General features: G+C 40.3%; 1 protein-coding gene across 15 annotated transcripts in view; it reads left to right on the top strand.

Moving 5' to 3' along the window:
- The window catches only part of CAMTA1 (calmodulin binding transcription activator 1), a 953,649-nt gene that overhangs the window by 925,940 nt on the left and 6,201 nt on the right, over nt 1-21,508 (top strand). For 4 of the 15 annotated variants that reach the window (XM_031934754.1, XM_023215237.1, XM_023215236.2 and 1 more), the window contains 7 exons: nt 3,225-3,412; nt 4,236-4,482; nt 6,097-6,168; nt 8,149-8,169; nt 9,578-9,771; nt 10,826-10,900; nt 14,002-14,032. In XM_031934754.1, the coding sequence (XP_031790614.1) occupies nt 3,225-3,412; nt 4,236-4,482; nt 6,097-6,168; nt 8,149-8,169; nt 9,578-9,771; nt 10,826-10,900; nt 14,002-14,032 (828 nt within the window). The remainder of the gene's footprint in view (nt 1-3,224; nt 3,413-4,235; nt 4,483-6,096; nt 6,169-8,148; nt 8,170-9,577; nt 9,772-10,825; nt 10,901-14,001; nt 14,033-21,508) is intronic. The other 11 variants (XM_023215238.1, XM_023215232.1, XM_031934762.1 and 8 more) reach the window with 3 other exon arrangements.

The following is a 21,508-nucleotide window of genomic DNA, read 5'->3' as shown; positions in this document are numbered from 1 at the left end:
GGAGGATCACCTGAGTTCAGGAGTTCGAGACCAGCCTGGCCAACATGGTGAAACTCTGTCTCTACTAAAAATATAAAAATTAGCCAGGCATGGTGGTGGGTGCATGTAATCCCAGCTATTTGGGAGGCTGAGGCACAAGAATTGCTTGAACCTGGGGAGGTGGAGGTTGCAGCGAGCCGAGATCACGCTACTGCCTGCCTGGGTGACACAGCAAGACTCCATCTCAAAAAGAAAACAAACAAACAGAAAAAAAACAGGCTACAGAATTTCTAAGTCATTGAAGGGGAAAAAAGAAAAATTTGGCCCATTTGGAAAAAGTTCAGGGATGGTAACAAAGGAAAATGTAACTATAGAAATCACAGGAAACAGAGGAACCTTTTCACACATGATTCATTCACATTCTAGGAAGTGATAATTCTATTAAAGGGCAGATTTTTGGATTTGGTTTTTTGTTTTTGTTTTGTTTTGTTTTTTGAGACGAAGTCTCGTTCTGTTGCCCAAGTTCGAGTGCAGGGGCGCCATCTCTGCTTACTGCAACCTCTGCCTCCCGGGTTCACGCTGTTCTCCTGCCTCAGCCTCCTGAGTAGCTGGGACTACAGGTGCCCGCCACCACACCAGCTAATTTTTTGTATTTTTAGTAGAGATGGGGTTTCGCCGTGTTAGCCAGGATGGTCTCGATCTCCTGACCTCATGATCTGCTCACCTCGGCCTCCCAAAGTGCTGGGATTACAGGCGTGGCGTGAGCCACCGCGCCTGGCCTCGGTTTTTTGTTTTTTTTTTTAATAAAAGCAAGATATATGCTACTTGTAAGAAATACAACCAAAATGAAATGAAAGAGAAACAATGAAAATGAAATGATAGAGCTATAATAGATAAATGAGTATAAAAAGAAAAAAGATTAAAAGTACAATTCAAGGCAAATTTTATATATATATAGTTTATCAAGAAGATATGACAGTTGCAAACTATTGTATACCTAGCACCGTAACCTTGAAACATTACAGCAAATACTAGTAAATACAAAGAAATGTGGACCCACAGTCATAGTGTGCTACTAACACCTAGCTCAGAATTTTTTCAGATCAAGTAGATATGAAAAGCATATGAACAAGTTGAACCACAAAATCAGAAGGCTTGATTTAATATGTATTTAATATATGATAGATTTAATATATGATATATATATATAACTATATGCATATATGTAATTAATACACATAGCAATTACATATATAATTGTTCTTTTCAGATATCCAAGACACATTTATGAAAACTGCTCATATACTAGGACATGAAGAAAATTTGAATAAAAATCCAAAGCTACCCATTTAAAAGCTGTCTTCTCTGAGCACAACCCGTGAAATTTAGAAATCAGTGACGTGACTTTTCAGGTCCAGCTGCTGAGAATGTTACTTAAGATGTTTTTACGTTGTTACGTGTTTATAAAATGGAGGATTTAGGAAAGTGATTGTAGAGTGATAACCTTTTAGGCTTCAGAAATTCCACCTTGCTTTTTAAATATATTAAATATATATTGAATACTTTCATGGAAAGAGAATAAAGGCAAGATTTACGTCCTACCGTTTGAGTCACAAATCAAGAGGGCCAATAGTAAAGGTGAAAGAAAGCTACAATTTTTTTTTTGAGACAGAGTCTTGCTATGTCACCCAGGCTGGAGTGCAGTGGTGCCATCTTGGCTCACTGCAACATCCATCTCCTGGGTTCAAGCAATTCTCCTGCCTCAGCCTCTCTAGTATCTGGGATTACAGATACTGTAAGAAAGCACTAGGCCTGCACCACCATGTCTGGCTAATTTTGGGGGTTATTTTGGGTAGAGAGAGGGTTTTGCCATGTTGCCCAGCCTGGGCTTGAACTCCTGAGCTCAGGCAGTCCGCCCTCCTCAGCCTCCCAAAGTGCTGAGATTACAGGCGTGAGCTACCATACCTGGCCTAATATATTTTTCTTAAATTTTTTATTTTTATTCTTATTACAAAAACTAGTTCTTTGATGAAAATTTATAACATTGTCCACAATAAGCATTTTTAACAGCTTTATTGAGGTATAATTTACATATGATAAAATTTACCCATTTTAAGCGCACAGGGGATGGCTTCTAGTAAATATACACAGCTGTGCAACCATCGCCACAGTCCCTTTCTAGAAGACTTCCATCTCACTCCAGAGTGCCCTGTGCCCATCTGCAGTCCATCTCTGCCCAGCCTTAGGCAACCACTGATCTGATTCTATCCCCAGAGGTTTGCTTTTTCTAGACGTTTCATATAAGTGGAGTCATACACCATGCAGTCTACTGTGGCTTTTTCTACTTAGCAGGATGTTTTTGAGGCTCCTTCATGTTGCAGGAGAAGCATTTTGTCACCTTGTATAGTTCCATTGAGAACATTTTCAGTTCACTTAAGAACCCAAAGTGCTGTGTTTCAGTTACCACTTCTAAGAGGTATGCAAGGACATTTTTAAGAATCAGTTCACATCTCTGATTCGCTTAAAGAATATCTTAATCCAGACCAGCTTTGAGGATTCTTTTTTCTTTTTTTTTTTTTTGAGTTGGAGTCTCGTGCCGTCGCCCAGGCTAGAGTGCAGTGGTGCAATCTCAGTTCGCTGCAACTTCCGCCTCCCAGGTTTAAGCGATTCTCCTGCCTCTATAGCTGGGATTACAGGCATGCGCCATCATGCCCGGCTAATTTTTGTATTTTTAGTAGAGACAGAGTTTCACCATGTTGACCAGGATGATCTGGAACTCCTGACCTCAAGTGATCCACCCATCTCGGCCTCCCAAACTGCTGAGATTACAGGCGTGAGCCACTATTCCCAGTCTAGACTAGGGTTCTCTAGGCCAAGCAAAAGGGGGTGGTTAGATATTGGTTATATAACTAATAGTGACACCTCATTAATATTACAGGTTACTCTAGAACTGCCCAGTGTCATTAACTGGTGGACCCTGAGAGTAGGGAGTACATACAAGCCAGAAGTTCTCCAAGACTGGGTCTGGGGCCAGACTGTGACCTGGAGATAATCAGGTCTCAGGATCTCAGCACATTTTGGTGTATTATGTTACAACCTTAAAATGATATCTGCATTGGATTGAGGTGGAAGTCTGCCCTCCTGCCTTATTTTTTTTTCTCTCCAAGGTGAGGCAGGGGAGGTAGACCTGAATAACTTTTAAGGCTCCTTTCTAACCTGAGTGTTCTGTGAACTTCTGACTTCAGGTGAACATGATGACCTTGGCAGAACACATTATTGAAGCTACACCTGACCGAATCAAGCAGGAGAATTTTGTGCCCATGGAGTCCTCAGGATTGGAAAGAACAGACCCTGCCACCATTAGCAGTACAATGAGCTGGCTGGCCAGTTACCTAGCGGATGCTGACTGCCTGCCCAGTGCTGCCCAGATCCGGTGAGTAAAGTTAACCGGGATCACTACGCAGGTTAGATTCCCGGATCTAACTGGAGGCAGGGGAGGCTGATTGTATTTGATGAATGCCGTGTCATAGCAGACCATACCAAGGAAGGAAGGAAGCACTAGGACAAGTTCTGTTGCCACTTTAAAGGCCCAGCTCCTATTCCTGCCGCTCCCATTATTTTTTTTACTGCTATCAGAGCATAAGAGATCGTGTTAAGCTGGGCGCGGTGGCTCACGCCTGTCATTCCAGCACTTTGGGAGGCCAAGGCGGGTGGATAACCTGAGGTCAGGAGTTTGAGCCCAGCCTGGCCAACATGGTGAAACCGCATCTATACGAAAAATAAAAAATTAAGCCGGGCGTGGTGGTGGGTGCCTACTGTAATCCCAGCTACTTGGGAGGCTGAGGCAGGAGAATTGCTTGAATCCAAGAGGCGGAGGTTAGAGTGAGCTGAGATGGCACCACTGCACTCCATCCTGGGCAACACAGCAAGATTCTGTCTCAAAAAAAAAAAAAAAAAAAAGATAATGTAGCATAATGTTTCCCCTAATTCAGCTGAAGTTTTCTAAGGGCAGTAGAGTATACTGCCACTAGGTTTTAGTATTTAGCATAGTACTAAAGTCATGATAGGTGTTGGGTATGAACTTACTCATCGAAGTACACTGGGTATGTTTAGCAACTTGCCTAACTGAATGGAGGTATATTCCTAATTGCCCACGGTGGCTTCTGGCAGATACCATCTTAGTTCATTCATTAATGTCTAATGGATTGTGCAAATCAATCATTAATCTATGTCTCCTTTTTCTCCTCTTGTTTCAGAAGTGCATATAACGAGCCTCTAACCCCTTCTTCTAATACCAGCTTGAGCCCTGTCGGCTCTCCCGTCAGTGAAATCGCTTTTGAGAAACCTAACCTTCCCTCCGCTGCGGATTGGTCAGAATTCCTGAGTGCATCTACCAGTGAGAAGGTAGAGAATGAGTTTGCTCAGCTCACTCTGTCTGATCATGAACAGAGAGAACTCTATGAGGCTGCCAGGCTTGTCCAGACAGCTTTCCGGAAATACAAGGTAAACTAGAACAGAACCTTCATTTTGTGACATTCTTAAGATCAGGGAGGACAGGGGAAAGTCAGAATCGTGCGAATGAAAATATTGACCATTTCTTTTTTTCCTCTGAATGTGTAGAATTTTTTTGGAAGTCTCCAATTTATTAAGATTCACTGTATAACATATATATCTGTGTATCTGCTTTGTAAAAATATTGTAAAATATTCAGAGCATAAAGTTTGTGATTTTGTCTATTTTAAAGTGTGCAACGTGGGGGCATTAAGTATATTCACTGCTGTGCGACTGTCACTGCTACCCATTTCCAGAACTTTCTCAATCTCCCAGATCATTTGCTTTTAACAATCAGTTTTTAAACAGTTAAACATGAAATTTTTATCAAATGTTTACAAAGTTCCTGAAGCACCTTCGTAGAAGAGTTTCAGAAGCACGGTCTTCTCAGGCATCTGAGGCATAGAGAATTAACTGGCTGGGACAAGGGCCCGTCCGTGGTTAGGCCAGGGCAGGAATGGAGCTCTCCTGGCACAGAACAGTGCTGATTTTTCTTTTCTTCTTTTTTTTTTAAATGGAGTCACGTTCTGTTGCCCAGGCTAGAGAAGTACAGTGGTGCAATCTCCGCTCTCTGCCACCTCCACCTCCCAATGCAGGTGATTCTCCTGCCTCAGCCTCCCAAGTAGCTGGAATTACTGGCGCGTGCCGCCATACCCACCTAATTCTTGTATTTTTAGTAGAGACAGGTTTTCACTGTGTTGACCAGGCTGATCTCGAACTCCTGACCTCAAGTGATCTGCCTGCCTTGGCCTCCCAAAGTACTGGGATTACAGGCATGAGCCACTGCACCTGGCCTTGATTTTTCTATTCTACCTTGCCATCCCAAGTACAATGTCTCTTTAGTATTCCTTAAAGCAAATTTCATGAGTTTATAGAATTTTTAATGAAAGTTGTTAATGTCACATTAAATAATTCTCAGAAGCTTTAGTAAAATAATGTTAGCCAATGTAATGGTTATCACCTTGTCAACATACTGTTGGTAATGATATGGATGCCTGTTATTCAGTTAATATAAAGTAAAGTGACCCCTCTGCTGCTAGGAGGTCACGACCTAAAGCAGGGGTTTTCAGTTGGAGGCCTGAGGACTAACTCCAGGCAGCCCCTGAACTCCTAAAATTAAGCAGTAAAGCTCTTCTATGTGCGTTTTTGGTGGGAAGGGGACCCATGGCTTTCTACAGATTCTCAAAGTGGTCTCCAACCATTCCCAAAAAGGTGTTAAAAGCCATTAATCCTTGATCCAAAAGTAAAGTAGTTGGGGTTATCTTAGGAAAGATAGTTGAGATCTGGCAAGACAAATAGTACAGTGCCTAATTTGTTAAATACTTTAAAAAGGAATATATTTTTAGTCTACTTAACATTCCAAAATCATAGTTTTATGTAGAAGCAAGGATAGTCTGAGGTTTATTCTATAAATTCATTTTTCCTCATTTATAATTAATTATCAATATTTTTTGGTAAACCTGGGATCTCAGCTCTGAGAAGGTGCATTAAATGAATAGTAATAAAAAGCTGATATTTCTGGTAGTTAATCATTACTGATTTATTTCTCCTTACTTTACCCTTAAGGGTCGACCCTTGCGGGAACAGCAAGAAGTAGCTGCTGCTGTCATTCAGCGTTGTTACAGAAAATATAAACAGGTAAACCTCAGTTTTGCACCACAGAAGGGAACTGTGCCCCACCCCAGGCCACTGAGGATCCTGGTGTGCAGTTTGGCTAAAGAGCACTACATCTAGTACCTCATTACAGAGACTTAATTTGTTTTTTGTTTTTTTGTTTTTTTGTTTTTGAAACAGAGTCTGCCTCTGTCGCCCAGGCTGGAGTGCAGTGGCACGATCTGGGCTCACTGCAACCTCCACCTCCCAGGTTCAAGCGATTCTCCTGCCTCTGCCTCCCAAGTAGCTGGGACTACAGGCATGTGCTAACATGCCCAGCTGATTTTTCTAGTTTTAGTAGAGTCGGGGTTTCACCATGTTGCCAGGCTGATCTTGAACTCCTGACCTCAAGTGATCCGCCTACCTCGGCCTCCCAAAGTGCTGGGATTACATGCGTGAGCCACTGCGCCCGGCCAGAGACTTAATTTGAACTGCCATGATAAACAAACAAAACAAAACAAACAAACAAAAACCAGGGGAAGCCAGACGTGATGGTTGGTGTGTCCCTGTAATCCCAGCTCCTGGAGAGGCTGAGGCCAGAGGATCTTCTTGAGCCCAGGTATTGAAGTCCAGCTTGGACCTTGTCTCTAAAACAAAAAGAGGAAAACAAAACCGTCTGCAATTAGACTTGCACCGCAAAACAGCTTTTGTCCACATTTTTGATCTTTTGGTATTATTTCCTACCTGAGATACTGGTCTGATCCTAACACCAGTATCTTTGCGGGGAGGATCCACGGTCCAATGCTTTGATAAACTCCCTAGTAATTAGAGAACTCTGGGGAGTCCAATGTGTGATACGGTGATTGGAGAAGGTAAATGCTGGCTATGTATTACGTTTGAGTTTGAATTACAGAAGGTATTTAATCTTTGGCCATTTTCCTTTCAGCTTCTTATGCATTTAAAAATGAAGAATTGTTAAAATCTTTGAAAATCAGAAGAAGCTCAGAACATCTTAAACTGCTTTTGTTCACCTTAGTTAAAGGTGCAACACAAATATCTAAGTACTCTTTCGTGCAGTATTACTGTTTGCAAACCAACTTGTAGGGTTATGGAACTAGTCAGATGGGAAAGGGAACTCATATTTTTGGGGCACCTAGTACATACTAGATTTTTCAGGTGCCCCATCTCATTTCCTTTTTGCAATTATTTGAAGTAAGCAGTATTTATTTCCAGTTTACAGATGAAGCAGCTGAAACTCAGAGAAATTACATGAATATTAGGCCTTTCTCATCATTGAGGTGGTTATAAAATATTAAAAATTGCCTAATGGAGTTTTGACTGGTTCACATGGTGACATTCAGGCCTGTCAGTAGATTCTAGAACCTTTTATTAGATTGTGCTTTAGGTCGTTCTAAATTTTTATTTCAGAAATAATACATTCTAATATGTGTAATGGTCACATAGAAATGAGGGATTCTGTTACCTTGTCACAATCCAGGACTTGCCTCAGTTTCTGATTCGGGTTGCCGTTTCCTCAAGCTTCTCTAGGATTAAGCCCGATTAATAGGGGTGGGGGGGACGTCTTCGGCTTCGAGCCAGTTGAGTTCATGATCCCAGAAAAGGAAGGTTTATTGTGCAAACGCTGACACCACAGTGCCTATAGCTCTACAGCAGGGAGCCGCGCTGGCTTCTGTTTGGTGAGCAGGCTTCCTGGGAGCACAAGTGATACACAGAAGGAAGGTTTCAAGTCTGTGATTACAACAGGTATTGATTCCAAAATATGAGTTTGGTTTTTTTAAAAAAATAACCCTCCCCAGAAATTGTCATCTACAGCTAGGAAGACAGAAGGCGTTATTTTTGGACAGAGTAACAACTGTAAAACAAATATTTTGGAAAACGGAAGGCATTAATATAGCCAGGTTGCCTTTTTTTTTTCTTGGTTGGGAGTTTTATTGATTCTGGTTTTTAATTTCATTATATTCAGCAATCTAACATTAATCTTGTATTTTCTGTTTTTCCCCCAAGCTGACATGGATAGCCTTGAAGGTAATGATGCACCCAAGTCCTCTCACAAACCATTCCACCAGAGTCCCAAACTTCACTCCCATCACCAGCTACAGGGAGGGGCCATTAAGATGGCATGGTCATGGAGTAAACGCACCCCCTTGCCAGGCCACCTAAGCACAGCGCATCTGTCCTCTGGGGACCACGTGGTTATTCAGTTGGAGTGGGTTTCGACATTCATAACTGGACATTTTTTGGCTGGTGTTAATCCATCTAAGCCAGCTCCCGTGAGCCCTGTGGCCACTAAGGAAATACCCTTTTTCCCAAAGCACTTCACTACAGCCCGATGGGTCTGAGTGTGTCACGTGCACAGGTGGAGATGATGGAAACCACGGGGCTCTGTAGGCTACAGCATTCTTGTCTTCAAAGACTTTCAGACCAGTGAAAAGGTGAAGCAGGTCGGATAAGACCAAAGAAGTTTCTTGCAGAAGGGTCTGGGTTCTTGGACAATTCTGAGAAGTCAGTTTCCCTCCCTCATTTCACCTCCTCATACATCCAGAGATACAGTTAGGCAGATACAGGATTTTCTGGGGAATATTTTTCCTTGCAATGGTAAGTTGCCTTATTATAAGCAAAGGGCTTCATTGCAGCTTCTCATCTCCAGAGTCATACTCTGTTTTATTAGAAATTTGGACATAGCGTTTTAAGACCATGGAGAGCTCTGTATTTTTGGTGCCTAGAGACTGATGTTGAGGAGAATTCACCCTGGGCCTTCATTCCTCACTTCTGTAGCTCTGCAGCGGGCTGGGTGGAGGGCTCCTGGCACTGCCTCCTGGGCCGCCCACAGCACTGTGACAGCCGTCCAGGTTTCACGGCTTCACCACCGTGTTGGTCTTACGAGTGTTTATCTTCTACAGTTTAAAATGGCTTAAAGGTGTCAGCGTTTCATGATAAGCCTTGTATTTGGGACCTTGTAACTCAGTCAGAAACTTGTCATGTGGAATGATAGTTAGAAACCGGGGGCTGACTGCTAAGTCAATTTGTGTATGGTGGGAATTGGAAGGCATGAAAAAATTATATTCATGTTTCAAAACTGGATAGGAAATACTAATCTGAAGCATTTAAAATTTTCCTGTCGAAATCTGTTTTTAGATTCGTAAACGTGTAAGGGTATTGCTATTAAAATTTTTCTCCAAGAAGGGCTAAATATTTTGATGTTTTAGGGGAAAAAAGTATGTCTGAAGGCAACCCTTAAAGTAATAGTTCACATTTTGGAAAGGTAGGTGTAAAGCTTCCTCGTTTGCCTCTTTTGTGATTAAACCCTGAACAGAGAATGTGATAATAGAGGGGAAAAGCATTTTCTCTTCTTCCCTTCCCGGTAAACTCGAAGGACGCTGAGCCTGTGCGGCCCCTGTTGTTACTGTGTTGCTTGTTCTTGTTTCCCCTGCAGTATGCACTTTATAAAAAGATGACACAGGCTGCCATCCTTATCCAGAGCAAATTCCGAAGTTACTATGAACAAAAAAAATTCCAGCAGAGCCGACGGGCTGCTGTGCTGATCCAGAAGTACTACCGAAGTTATAAGAAATGTGGCAAAAGACGGCAGGCACGCCGGACGGCTGTGATTGTACAACAGAAACTCAGGTGGGTGGGAAAGAGCTCATGGAGTTAAAGCTCCCTAGGGAAGAGAACTCTGACTTCTTTGAAAGACTTGTCCTGGGCTGACATTGGAGTCTGGGGACAGGCCTAAAGCATTGGCAGTCACTGTGTTCCAGAACGTTCTAGGCGTGGTGGCTGTATACTTAACACCTGTGCTGAGTCTGGTGTTGAATATTTAGCTGTTTCTCTCTACATCCCACCCAATTATTTTGATATTGCCACCCAATTTCACCTTATATCAGAATTTGGCAGCACCAGTTTCTACTCAGAAAGTTACCACTCAATTATAGTAATTTAACCCATTTCCTTTTTAGAAGAAAAAAAAAGTACAGCCCGCTGCCAGCACTCATGTAATTTTATATAAACATGCTCTTTGAGGCTGAAGGAAATCTGATTTTCAATGTGAAAATACAAAAACTATTCTTGGAGCTATTTCTAAACAGAACTTGTCCCTAATCCTAATGTAACTGAAATGTATATGATGCTACATTCGGATTAGAGACAAGACGATTCTTGGGGCAAATGGGAAATGAGTGAAACTGTAGAATTACTGCAACCTTGGAAGAGTAATTAGGGTTAAGCTGTTCCATTTTAGAGACTGTGATAAAAATGTTGAGCCGAGTAAAATACATTGCTCAGAACATTTGCACAATAGCCCGAAGAGTGTATCAACTCCCGTGAATCACCTTCTAAACTAAGAAAGCCTCTCTAATGCCAGAATGCCTTTTGCGGCAAAATGAGCTTCTAATAAATTGTGAAAGAATATTTAAGTGGCATTTTATTTTCAGTCTTTATATAGTCTCAGAGAAGCTGAGGGCGCCTGCACACACCCTCCTTTCTCCTCTAGTGATGCCTGGACTCGATACTATGAAAACAGCATACGCACTCATTCCCCTTCAGATTGTATACATCTTTAACGTATGCTGTTGGCTTTGCTACATCAACTGCTTAATGCAGAGTCCTCCGTCGCTGCTGACCAGTTTCGCATATTGGGCTTTACTGTGCCCTTCTTGTGACAATAATATTCTGACTTTTTCAGGAGCAGTTTGCTAACCAAAAAGCAGGATCAAGCTGCTCGAAAAATAATGAGGTTTCTACGCCGCTGTCGCCACAGGTACACTAGTCCTCGTTTATACATTCTGCTCAGGGAGAATGATGAAGCATCCCTGACCTTCTTAACCCTCACTAACTCCTATGTAAAGCTAATCCCCCTGCAGATACTCAGGGCAGATGTCCCAAATTACAATAGGGTAGTAGAGCTCTTTAAGTAGGGATCAGGTTGCTACCCTTGGAACGCTGGTAACCACGTCAGACGATGCTGTTTGAACAATGGAGATTCATACCCGTGTTTTTCTGTTTTAATCTGTGTGTGAGGTCAACTTAGTCGGACTAGCTTTTAATATTAAGTTTCTCTTTAACCTGCGATTGATACGCCACACTGCAGTATGTTCTTTGCTCTAATCCTTTGCTACGCTAGCGTGTGTCCGAAGAGAAAACATTTTCTAGTCTCAAGGAAGGAAAAGAAAACCATGAATTCCAAACAAGTTTTCTGATGTAGAATTTCCACCAAATAGCTGGTGCCCTCTGCTGGTCATGTAATTGCTAACATCCTCTATTATTAAACTGTCAATTAAAGCTGGTCCGTGATGAGGAACAGGAGAGATGGCTGGAATGTAGCTGTTCAGGAAAAGAAAGACATCTGAGATTCTGGGCATATCTTCAATTAGTAGGAAATGGGGTCCTGTGACCCCAGCGTTCTGTGGGACGTAGCATCTTCTCATGGAGCTAAGCCAGAGGAATTTCTCTTTGTTGCTCAAATTGGAGCTTTCTTTATGAAGACTAGCGTCTCTACTTAGATTTCAGAGGGCTGGTGAAAGTGGTTTGTGTTCTTTATCCAGGTTAATATTCCAGTCTGACGTCTGTAACTGCGGCCGTCTGAGCTGGGTGTAGACCACCTTCTGTGTGGTTGGGTTGTTGCTCTGTGTGTCAGGAGCTGTGCAGTTTATAGAACCAGACATTAAAGCAGGCTCTTTAATGTCTTATTTCCTCTTCCTATTTAATTATACCAAAAGTCCTAGTATTCATATTTAATTGGACTCCTTGGAGGTTTCATTTTGCTTTAGTTTTTCTTACTCCTACAACCATCTGATTGCTAGCTTTGAAAATATCTTGCCTTTAAGACTTAATAGGTTTAAGGGGTTATTTGTACTTTTACTTAAATTAACAAAAGAATTTATTTTTGTGACCATAGAAGGAAACATGCACAGCCACTGCATTAGCATCATGAAAACTTAAAAACAGTATTCACTAGGATAGATGGTTTTCCCCAGCTACGATGCCGTGCAGAAGCCAGCATTCACTTGCCCTGTGCCTCAGCAACATTTACTTTCCACCGTGCGAGGATGGGAGATTTTTCACCATGATGGCTAATGAGTAACATACCAGTGTCAGTACTCTGAAACAGGACGTCCTGTTAGGAAGTGCATCCCCAAAATGGGTATGGCTCTAAGATCATGAAATTAATTCTGCAAGCCTCACCTAAGGCAGCCTCTTTTCTTTATTGTTCAGTCATACCTTTTACTTTGCAGGGGACTTAGGACCAAATAGAGTAGCGGATTTTCTTTATTTGGTGAACAGATCAAGGACTCACCTGGGCCCTTTTCCTTACATTCTCCAATATGTTCATAGTTCCTTCCTCCCTTTTCCTCTTAGACCTGCAGAATGAAAAACCTGAGCAAGACCCTATCCAGCACTAAAAACAATAGACTTTGGCCACTTTGAGCAGAATCACATCTTCTTTCATAACACTGTGGTTGATACTTTCCAGATAGATTTTGTTTTCAAGAAAATTACCTTAACACCACTGTACTTTAGGCCACTTCAGACAAACCAGAATGTCTGCAAGTTAAGTTGTGCTAGACTTTTTCCTTGTTTCTTCTAGCCTGATCCTCAGACTTTGCGTGAATGTGTGGGTAACGTAGGAGCAAAACTGCATAAAGTCCTACACTCGTCTCCCTTTCATTTTTGCCAAAGCTGTGTCCTGTGTTTACTTTGAGAGAATTAAGAGAATGAGATATGTAAACAAAACATAAATTCATGAAAGGTTGCCCCCACAAAGTAAGCTAAACAAAGGGGTCCTTTCACTTTTGTTTTTAGAGTTCTCTTTCTGTAAACTGGTAGAGAAAAGTTTCATGAAGATTTTTGCCTTTCTTAAGTGTATATTTTAACTGGTAATAACATCATAAGACGGATAACAAGAAGGTTCATTATGAAGAGAACATCAGATATGGGCTCTGGATTCCTGTGCATTAATTGGAATGAAATAAAAAATGTTATTGGCTCTTGACCATTTACAGTTCAGATGTTAGAAAAATAGGCAGATTTTAATCACCTCTGCACTAAGATCAGTATTCACTTCCCATTTCTGTATATTCCATTAATATGTTCAATTAAGGATCTTGAAGAAATCCTAAAAATCTATCCTGGAAGTTTGTTTTAAACTCATATTTTCCTTAGGATGTGTGTAATCCTATTTTCATTCTGGGTCGAGCCATTTAATGTTATTTTAAAAGAAACTATCATGTCTGTTGTCCCTTAGAAGCATTAAAATCTTATTAAGATAGAAAATCTTGGCCGGGTGCGGTGGCTCGTGCCTGTAATCCCAGCACTTTAGGAGGCCGAGGCGGGCGGATCACTTGAGGTCAGGAGTTTAAGACCAGCCTGGCCAACGTGGTGAAACCCTGTCTCTACTAAAGATATAAAAAATTAGCTGGGTGTGGTGGTGCGCACCTGTAATCCCAGCTACTTGGGAGGCTGGGGCAGGAGACTCTCTTGAACCTGGGAAGCGGAGGTTGCAGTGAGCCGAGATTGCACCACTGCACTCCAGCCTGGGCGACAGGGAGAGACTGTCTCAAAAAAAAAAAAAAAAAAAAAAGGAAAACCTCATATGACACCCTCTCAAAAAGGTAGGTAGATAGTGGCTTCAGGAATCTGAAGTGTCCCATTTCTAAGTCATATGACCCCAATTTTTTGAGACTTAAATTGGTGAATTTTCTACCTACTCATTTCACATACCCCCACCATCACTCTCCTTTTCTTTCTTTCCAAAAAAGAAACCATGTTATAGTCTTTTTTGTTGAAATAAAGCTATTTATAAGATTTCTGTTGTGACCCTCACGTGCTAATAGCTCTCTGGTGTTGTTTTACTGTCTAAAGCCCCCTGGTGGACCATAGGCTGTACAAAAGGGTGAGTTTAGCTGCCTGCTAGCCAGTTTCTCTTCTCTTCCATTTTCAGTATTTTGCTTTTTGCTTGCTTGCATGGGGCTGCAGCCTAGGTATGCCAGTAAGTTTCACATCCATTTTGAATGAAATAAAATCAAGTAAAAACTAACCCTAATTACTAACACTGCTATTTTATATGACAGGAGAACAGTCACAGACATTAGATGTACAAATGCATGAGTGAGGAAAAGGGAGGGCCGTTCGAAACCACTGCAGGGCATGCCTAGGATGTGGTGGAGGGAGCCTGGGGACGAAAACAGGGCTGGTAGGCCACGTACCCGGCCAGATAAGGCTGTGTTACATGAAAACACTCAGCACGTGGCTTTTTGTGATTAAGATAATTTGCCACATGAAATTTTCTCAATGACTGTTTTGTCAAAATGTCTAAAGCAAGGAGGCTCACTAGGAGGTGGTACTAGTTTTTTTTTTTTTTTTTTTTTTTAAATGAACCTGTTTCTTACTGAGAATGGCTGTTTCCCTATACCCTGCTCCCGTGGTTGCATTTTCTAAATCTTCCCCCTCCCTGGTGCTGTGAGGTAAGTCAGTGTATAAGGCTGCCCTTTCAGAACAAACCCAGGACGTTCATTATAAAATAGTGAACTGGCCTTCCATCACTCGATGGTAATGCTGAATAACGAAAATGTGGTGTAAAATGTCTTAAATGTTTATATTCTACATAACAAGAGTAGGGATTCCAATAGGCTTTGAATTTTAAAGAGATGACAATGAGTAATTTTAGTTCCTGAGATTTTAGAATATGATGCTAATTTGTAAGCAGGGCAAAAGGCAGAAGTCTCCCAGAAGCAACTATAATGTGTTTGAGTTATCATCAAAGATTTAGTGTCAGAAAACTATTTTTTCAAAGCCAAGAATAGGGTAGGTACGATGGCTCATGCCTATAATCCAGCGCTTTGGGAGGCTGAGGTGGGGGGATTGCTTGAGCCCAGGAGTTCAGTGCCAGCCTGGGCAACATAGGGAAACTCCATCTCTACAAAAGATCAAAAGCTAACCAGGCGTGGTAGGGCATGCCTGTAGTCCCAGCTACTCGGGAGACTGAGGTGGGAGGATCATGTAAGCCTGGGAAGTTGAGGCTGCAGTGAGCTGTGATCATGCCACTGCACTCCAGCCTGAGCAACAGAGCGAGACCCTGTCTCAAAAAAAAAAAGCCAGAAATAGAATTTATCAAAATCTAATTAATCTAAATTCATTTAGATTAATTTGACAACTTGTTTCTTATATATAATCTTAAGAGAAAAAATGAGTTGAAATTATAACACGGGAATTCTATCAACTCGACTATATTCAATGCCCCCTCTTCTTAACCTTACACTAATACTTTATTTAGTCATCTTTAAGATTTCTGAGAAAGGGTCATAGTTCAAAAAATCTCTTAGCAGTTTTAACTGCTAACGTTTCTGGACGTATTATTTCCCATCTAACTAGACTTATGTTGATGCTAATCTTTATTTATTATATTTTAACCCAGGAGTTGGCAGATGTTTTTCTGAAAGGCCAGATAGTAAATACCTTAAGCTTTGTGGGCTGTACAGTCTGTCCCAACTACTCAGTTATTTTAATGTAGCAGGAAAGCAGCCACAGACAACACATAAATGACTGGCTATGACTGTGTTCTAATAAAACTTTATATATACAAATAGATACTGGACTGGATTTTGGCCCACAGGTTGTTGTGTGCCAACTTGATGATAGAAGAATTTAGTTTTTATAAGTCCTTTGTAATAATGACCTTAATCCTAGATTTAAAAGCCTTAAAAGGGCCGGCTATGGTGGCTCATGCCCGTAATCCCAACACTTTGGGAGGCCGAGGCAGCCGAACCACTTGAGGTCAGGAGTTCGAGACCAGCCTGGCCAACATGGTAAACCACGTCTCTACTAAAAATACAAAAATTATCTGGGCATGGTGGCGTGCGCAGGAGAATCTGTTGAACCTGGGAGGCAGAGGTTGCAGTGAGCCAAGATTGTGCCACTGCACTCCAGCCTGAGCGGCAGAGCAAGACTCCATCTCAAAAAAAAAAACAAAAGAAAAGCCTTAAAAGCCTTAAAATTTTAAAAATTTAAAGGCTTATCTATTTAAAACTATAAATAATTGCTGAAGGAACAATTTGGTTTTCTTTGAGGAAAAAAAAGCAGCTATACTCTTACGTAAACTTAACTAATTAATCCTCTTTAGACTTAGGGAATTGTTCCCAATTAAAATATTTCGGGTCCCTTGTGATAGAGCTGGCTCAGAGATGTTTGTTTTAGAAATGTAAGAAAAAAAGAGGACAAAAATCTCCATTTCTCCCTCTATTCCCTCTCACCCTCTGCATATATATAGATAATATTTCTTTCCATTTTAAAAAACCTCCAAGAGAATAGATGCATGCCCTAGTGTTCAGTTTAACTACAAGTTGTAGTATCATGCATGTTACATGCAATCAATGTCACCTGCTGCAAGGACAACATTTTTACGGGAGGTGGTTGCTTATGCGTTTTTGAAGCTTGTTAGTTTCTGTTATGTTAATGACCGTTTGTAAGAAACATTTTCAGAAGGTGCTTTTCAGTGCAAACCAGAATCCCAACCTCAATTTATTTAATGCCTGCTGCATTCTGTTGTGAACTCCTCAAACTCCTACTCATGCATGGAAAGTTGGAATCTCATGACACCCCTTATGCCTCACAACGTCTACGCAAGTTTGAGAGATAGGGGCTGAGAAGGTTCCTTCTATCCTGGTGATATTTAGCTAACTCTCTGAACCAAGAAATAGCGTATATATGGCTTTGTGTGATGACCAATAAGATCTTCTCTCCCTCATTCTTTCATCAGAGAAGTCACAATGGCACTCCCTTTAACAATCCCCAAATTGAAATTACTCTTGGGAGGCAGAGCATTCTCTGAGGAAGATTTATAGTCCTGGAAATTATGTTAAAGAAGATACTTATTTTGTTAATTCATAAAGTATTCCATATTTAAGACATGGTTTATGCATTGAAAAGTAGTATTTTCCCAGCTACTGGAGGCTGAGGTGGGAGGATTGCTTGAGCCCAGGAGGTCGAGGCTACAGTGTGTCATGATCATGTCACTGCACTCCAGCCTGGGCAACAGAGTGAGACCCTGTCTCAGAAAAGAAAAGAAAAATAATATTTGAAAACTTACAGGATTAAATTTTAGGGGACAGTATTTGTAAAACACTAAAATTGACCCAAACTCCTATGTCAGTGCAGCAGGGGGAGATCTGAAAAGGCAGCATTAACACACGACAGATGAATTCCAGCAGCAGAGCAATCAGAAAATACCACTTGTGTCTTGAAATGTTTTGTGTTTGCTTGGGAAAGGCTAAGGAAAAGCACCAAATATTTTTCACTGAGTACAGCTCATTTTTATCCCCCATTTCCTTCAGGGCTACCTCTTAATTTATCCAGTAACTTAAAGCGAAATTAACAAACTCTCCATGCTATCATCAGGGTTTTTTGTTTTTGTTTTTGCCTTGGACACAATAGCTGTATTTAGGAGAGAACTTTTGTTCTATACAAAGAGATTATTTAAATCAACAAATGCGATTTCTCAGCAAATGACTGAAGGATTTTTAAGGTTTAAGAAACTTTTAAAGTACATATGCTGAAAAGATCCTTTCAGTTGGATTTTGAATATATCTAACAGGATATTATTCAGTTGCATAAAGAAAAACCAAGATACCTCGTATGTTAGCAGATAGTTCAGTTACATAACAGATTTATCCTCAAAGTATTGAGACTTGCTTGACATAAAAAATAAAAACTAAAATGCCTCTTTTTCTAGACAGAAAATGACTTTCCACTTCTCTAAGACATTTATTTTTCATGGGCAGTAGAAAGTGTTCTCATAGATGAGAGACACCACTCTCTGAAAAGCAATTTCTAGACAAATTCCTCGTTTCCCGATACGAGACACTATTCCTGTGAGAAGGCTTTATAAACTCTAACAGTCACTACAGGTGTTATTAAAAGCAGTGGGAATGCTAGTATTTAAATAACCTATTTCTTATAAACTGCTGGCCTAGTCACCTGTGTTCAGTAAAGGCAGGTGCAGTTATTTTACTGGAATAAGACCTTAATTAGAGGAAGAAGAAATAACACTTTTTACTCACACATTTTTAAACAACGTATTTTCTTTTTATTTGAGAAGCGGGTTTCCAAACACTTTGCCAGAAGCTGGTAAGTAGTGGTCTCAACAGAGCAGCTCTGCTGTGCGCTTCTGAGAGCAGCCCCGGGTCATAGCTGTATTAGGTCATTACCAAGTTCTGAAAATTACGCTTGCACTTTTGGCTGTGTTATGTACACTTTTATCCAAGGGACAGTCCTCTAACAATGCCGGGAAGTGTACTGAGAAGTAAACAGTGCTCTAGGGTCAACAAATGTGTTCTCACACTTCTGTAGCTCAATTTGGCATGAGGCATAGTTTCTAAGTGGCCTGATGTGTTCATGAGAAGTAAGACGTGAACGTGGGATGTGTCGTCATGGATGTATTTTAAATCTCCAAAGTAATTTTGTCTCACTTGCCTCTTTTAGGAAATGAATATTTTTGGAACACAGTGGTGTGTGTTAAATTGCAGACAACATGCTCTGTGTCATTCTTATTGGGCCTCTCTGTCTTTTTTGTTTTGCAATCCAAATGAGATTTCTGGAAAATGGCAAGATCTCTCTTTTCCTAAATTCCCCACAAGCTATTGCAGCTCTGAAAGCAACAGGTAATAATCAGAAAGCCGCATCCGCTGCCCTATTTTTGACGTCCAGCATTGCGAGAATATTCCCGCTGAACTCCACTGACTCATGAGACATTTCTCTGGCTGAGCATCACTGAGTAGATGTAATGAAGCAGCTTTGCCTTACGCTTTACCCATGGAGCCATTGTTTGCTACAAGTTTCTGAAGCAGGCCTACTTCATTGATTCATAAATGATCATTGGACGTCTGATGGAAGTAAACCCTGTGGGCTTTTGCTGGCTTTCAGTGCTGTTGCTTACGACATCACTTCAGTACATTACGATGCAACTTTTTGGGGAGGGGGAATTGAGACTACAATGGTATCCCAGAGTGGTGATTATTCTCAGCCTAGAATGCTTGGGGAAATACTGGGATTGTCTTTAATGTTAATAGCTGAATGGTCACAGGTCAGTCTTACTATTCTAATTACTTAAGTCAGAGCCAATAAGAGTTCTACTTTGCAAGTTACTGATAGGAGTCAGAAATGTGGCCGTGCAGCTTTCCTGAGGGCAGCACTGGCGCTGTGGGAACGGTAGCTTCTGTCCTGCATTGCCTCTATGAGCTCGGGGAATACTGCTTTGCCTGTCTTCTGTGTAAGGGAATTTAGAAGTGCAATTATAATTTTTTTTTTAAGATAACCTGGACATTTTTAGATTCGGTTCTTTCTTAGCCCTGAATGAGTCTAACAGTTGTAATTTCTTAAGAGAACTGAGCACTCAGTAACCCTTAGCTAAGTTTGTGTAACATAACAAAAGTTTATCATGCACCTGTGTTCCAAGTCCTATAGGTATGGTGACCACAGGTCCTGGATTTTCAAGTCTAATTCCAATTTCAAAAATTCTTGTCTATATTTACCAAGTTTGTATACCGAAAAATTTGCTTACAACATAGGTAATGTTAATGAAACCAGTTCAGTCCATTGATTTTGGCTTCAGTCTACAAAATTGAATTTTTTTTCCTTCCACTGAATTTTTCAGTTGTTTTTGCATAATGTGATCACAGCATTTGTAAGACAGATTAGTAACAGATGGATAGAAAACCATCTAATTCACTTTTTTTTTTTTTAAGACTAACAAGCAACTCATGCCTATAATCTCAGTAATTTTGGTGGCTGAGGCAGGAGAATTGCTTGAGGCCAGGAGTTCAAGACCAGCTTGGGCAATATATTTAGATCCCCTGTCTAGAAAAAAAAAAAAAAATTAAAAATTAGCCAGGTGTGGTGATGTGTGCCTGTAGTCCTAGCTACTCAGGAGGCTAAGGCTAAAGATTGCTTGAGCCGAGAAATTCCAGGCCACAGTGAGCTATGACTGTTCCACTGCACACAAGCCTGTGCAACCTTGTCTGTAAATAAGTGAAGAACATAAAAGCTAACAAGCAGGAATAATTATTATTACAAAAGCAGCACATACTAATTGTAGTGAATTCTGGAAATACAAATAACCAAGGAGAATCACCCAGAGATAGTAATGGTTAAACTTCTATTTTGTATCCTTCTCATTGGTAAAGATTTATTTTTAATTAACATCTGCCTGAATAATCATTCATGTCCTTAACTAATAACAAGGTGATCTTAAATTTAACCATTTGAAACACTCTGATTTGAAACATCTATTTCTTAAAATTTGTTGTAAAATTCTAATATATGTTACTCTAAATCACTTTGGTGATGTGATTGTTTTCTGTTTCTTTGGAGGCAATGTAACATTCAAACATTATTTTATCCAGTTGACATTTGATTTAAAACAAAACAAAAATTAAGCACCACTGTCTCATCCTAATAATCTACCCTCAAGTAACATAAAACTTCATTTATGATTTCACTAGGGCAGATAGTAAGTCTCCGAATTTCATGTTAACTTTTAGAAGTAAGTTAACATCAATATGGTCTATAAATTGCAAATTGGAGAATGAGGCTAAAAATCTCCCTTGATTCTTAAACACGTTCTTTTCACATGTTTTAGGATTCTAAATAATTGTGTCGTAAAATCAATAAGTACATTTTATGTGAGGGTCTTCCCCCATCAAGAAGGTTTTTTATTAATAAAATCAATATAGTGTATTATAAAAGATGACACCTTAGGGTTGAGAAAATGTAATTGTTGTTAATTTCATATCATACCATGGAAATTTTCCAAATGCATGTTTCTTATAAAATCTTTCGGAAAAAAACAATAAAATATGATTTTAAAAAAATTTCTGTGTTATCCTGGGAGATATTTTTAGAGGCAGCAGAATGTTGAAACTATAGGTTTAGAAGTCAGACAAACCTGGGCTCAATTCCCTGTTCTGCCATTTATTAACTGTGTGAACTGGGGCAGATTGCTTAATTCCTATACATCTCAGGTTCTGCATTTCCAAATTGGAGCTAATGGCAGTGTTGTGAGGACTACATAAAGTAACAGATACTATGTAACCTGTATAGTTATTGGAATTTAATATGTATTCTCTTTCATTTTTTCCTTTTCTTTTTTTCTAATTCCTCCTTGAACGACTTTCTGTAAAAAAAAAAGTTTATGCCATTTAAGTCATTTTGATGTCATGTATAATGCTAGCATACTATGATAACTTTATCATGAAGCTAAGAACTAAATTCTCCACTTTAACTCAGGAGTCATGAAAGCCTGGAAAATAGATCTGAAAATTGCAGTGTTCTCATTTTCCCTATGTAGATATTGTACGTGGACATGCACCCCTCCTTA

This window comes from Piliocolobus tephrosceles, chromosome 1 (assembly GCF_002776525.5).
Source record: "Piliocolobus tephrosceles isolate RC106 chromosome 1, ASM277652v3, whole genome shotgun sequence".
NCBI lineage: Eukaryota > Metazoa > Chordata > Mammalia > Primates > Cercopithecidae > Piliocolobus > Piliocolobus tephrosceles.
This window is presented reverse-complemented; position numbering and strand designations above follow the sequence as displayed.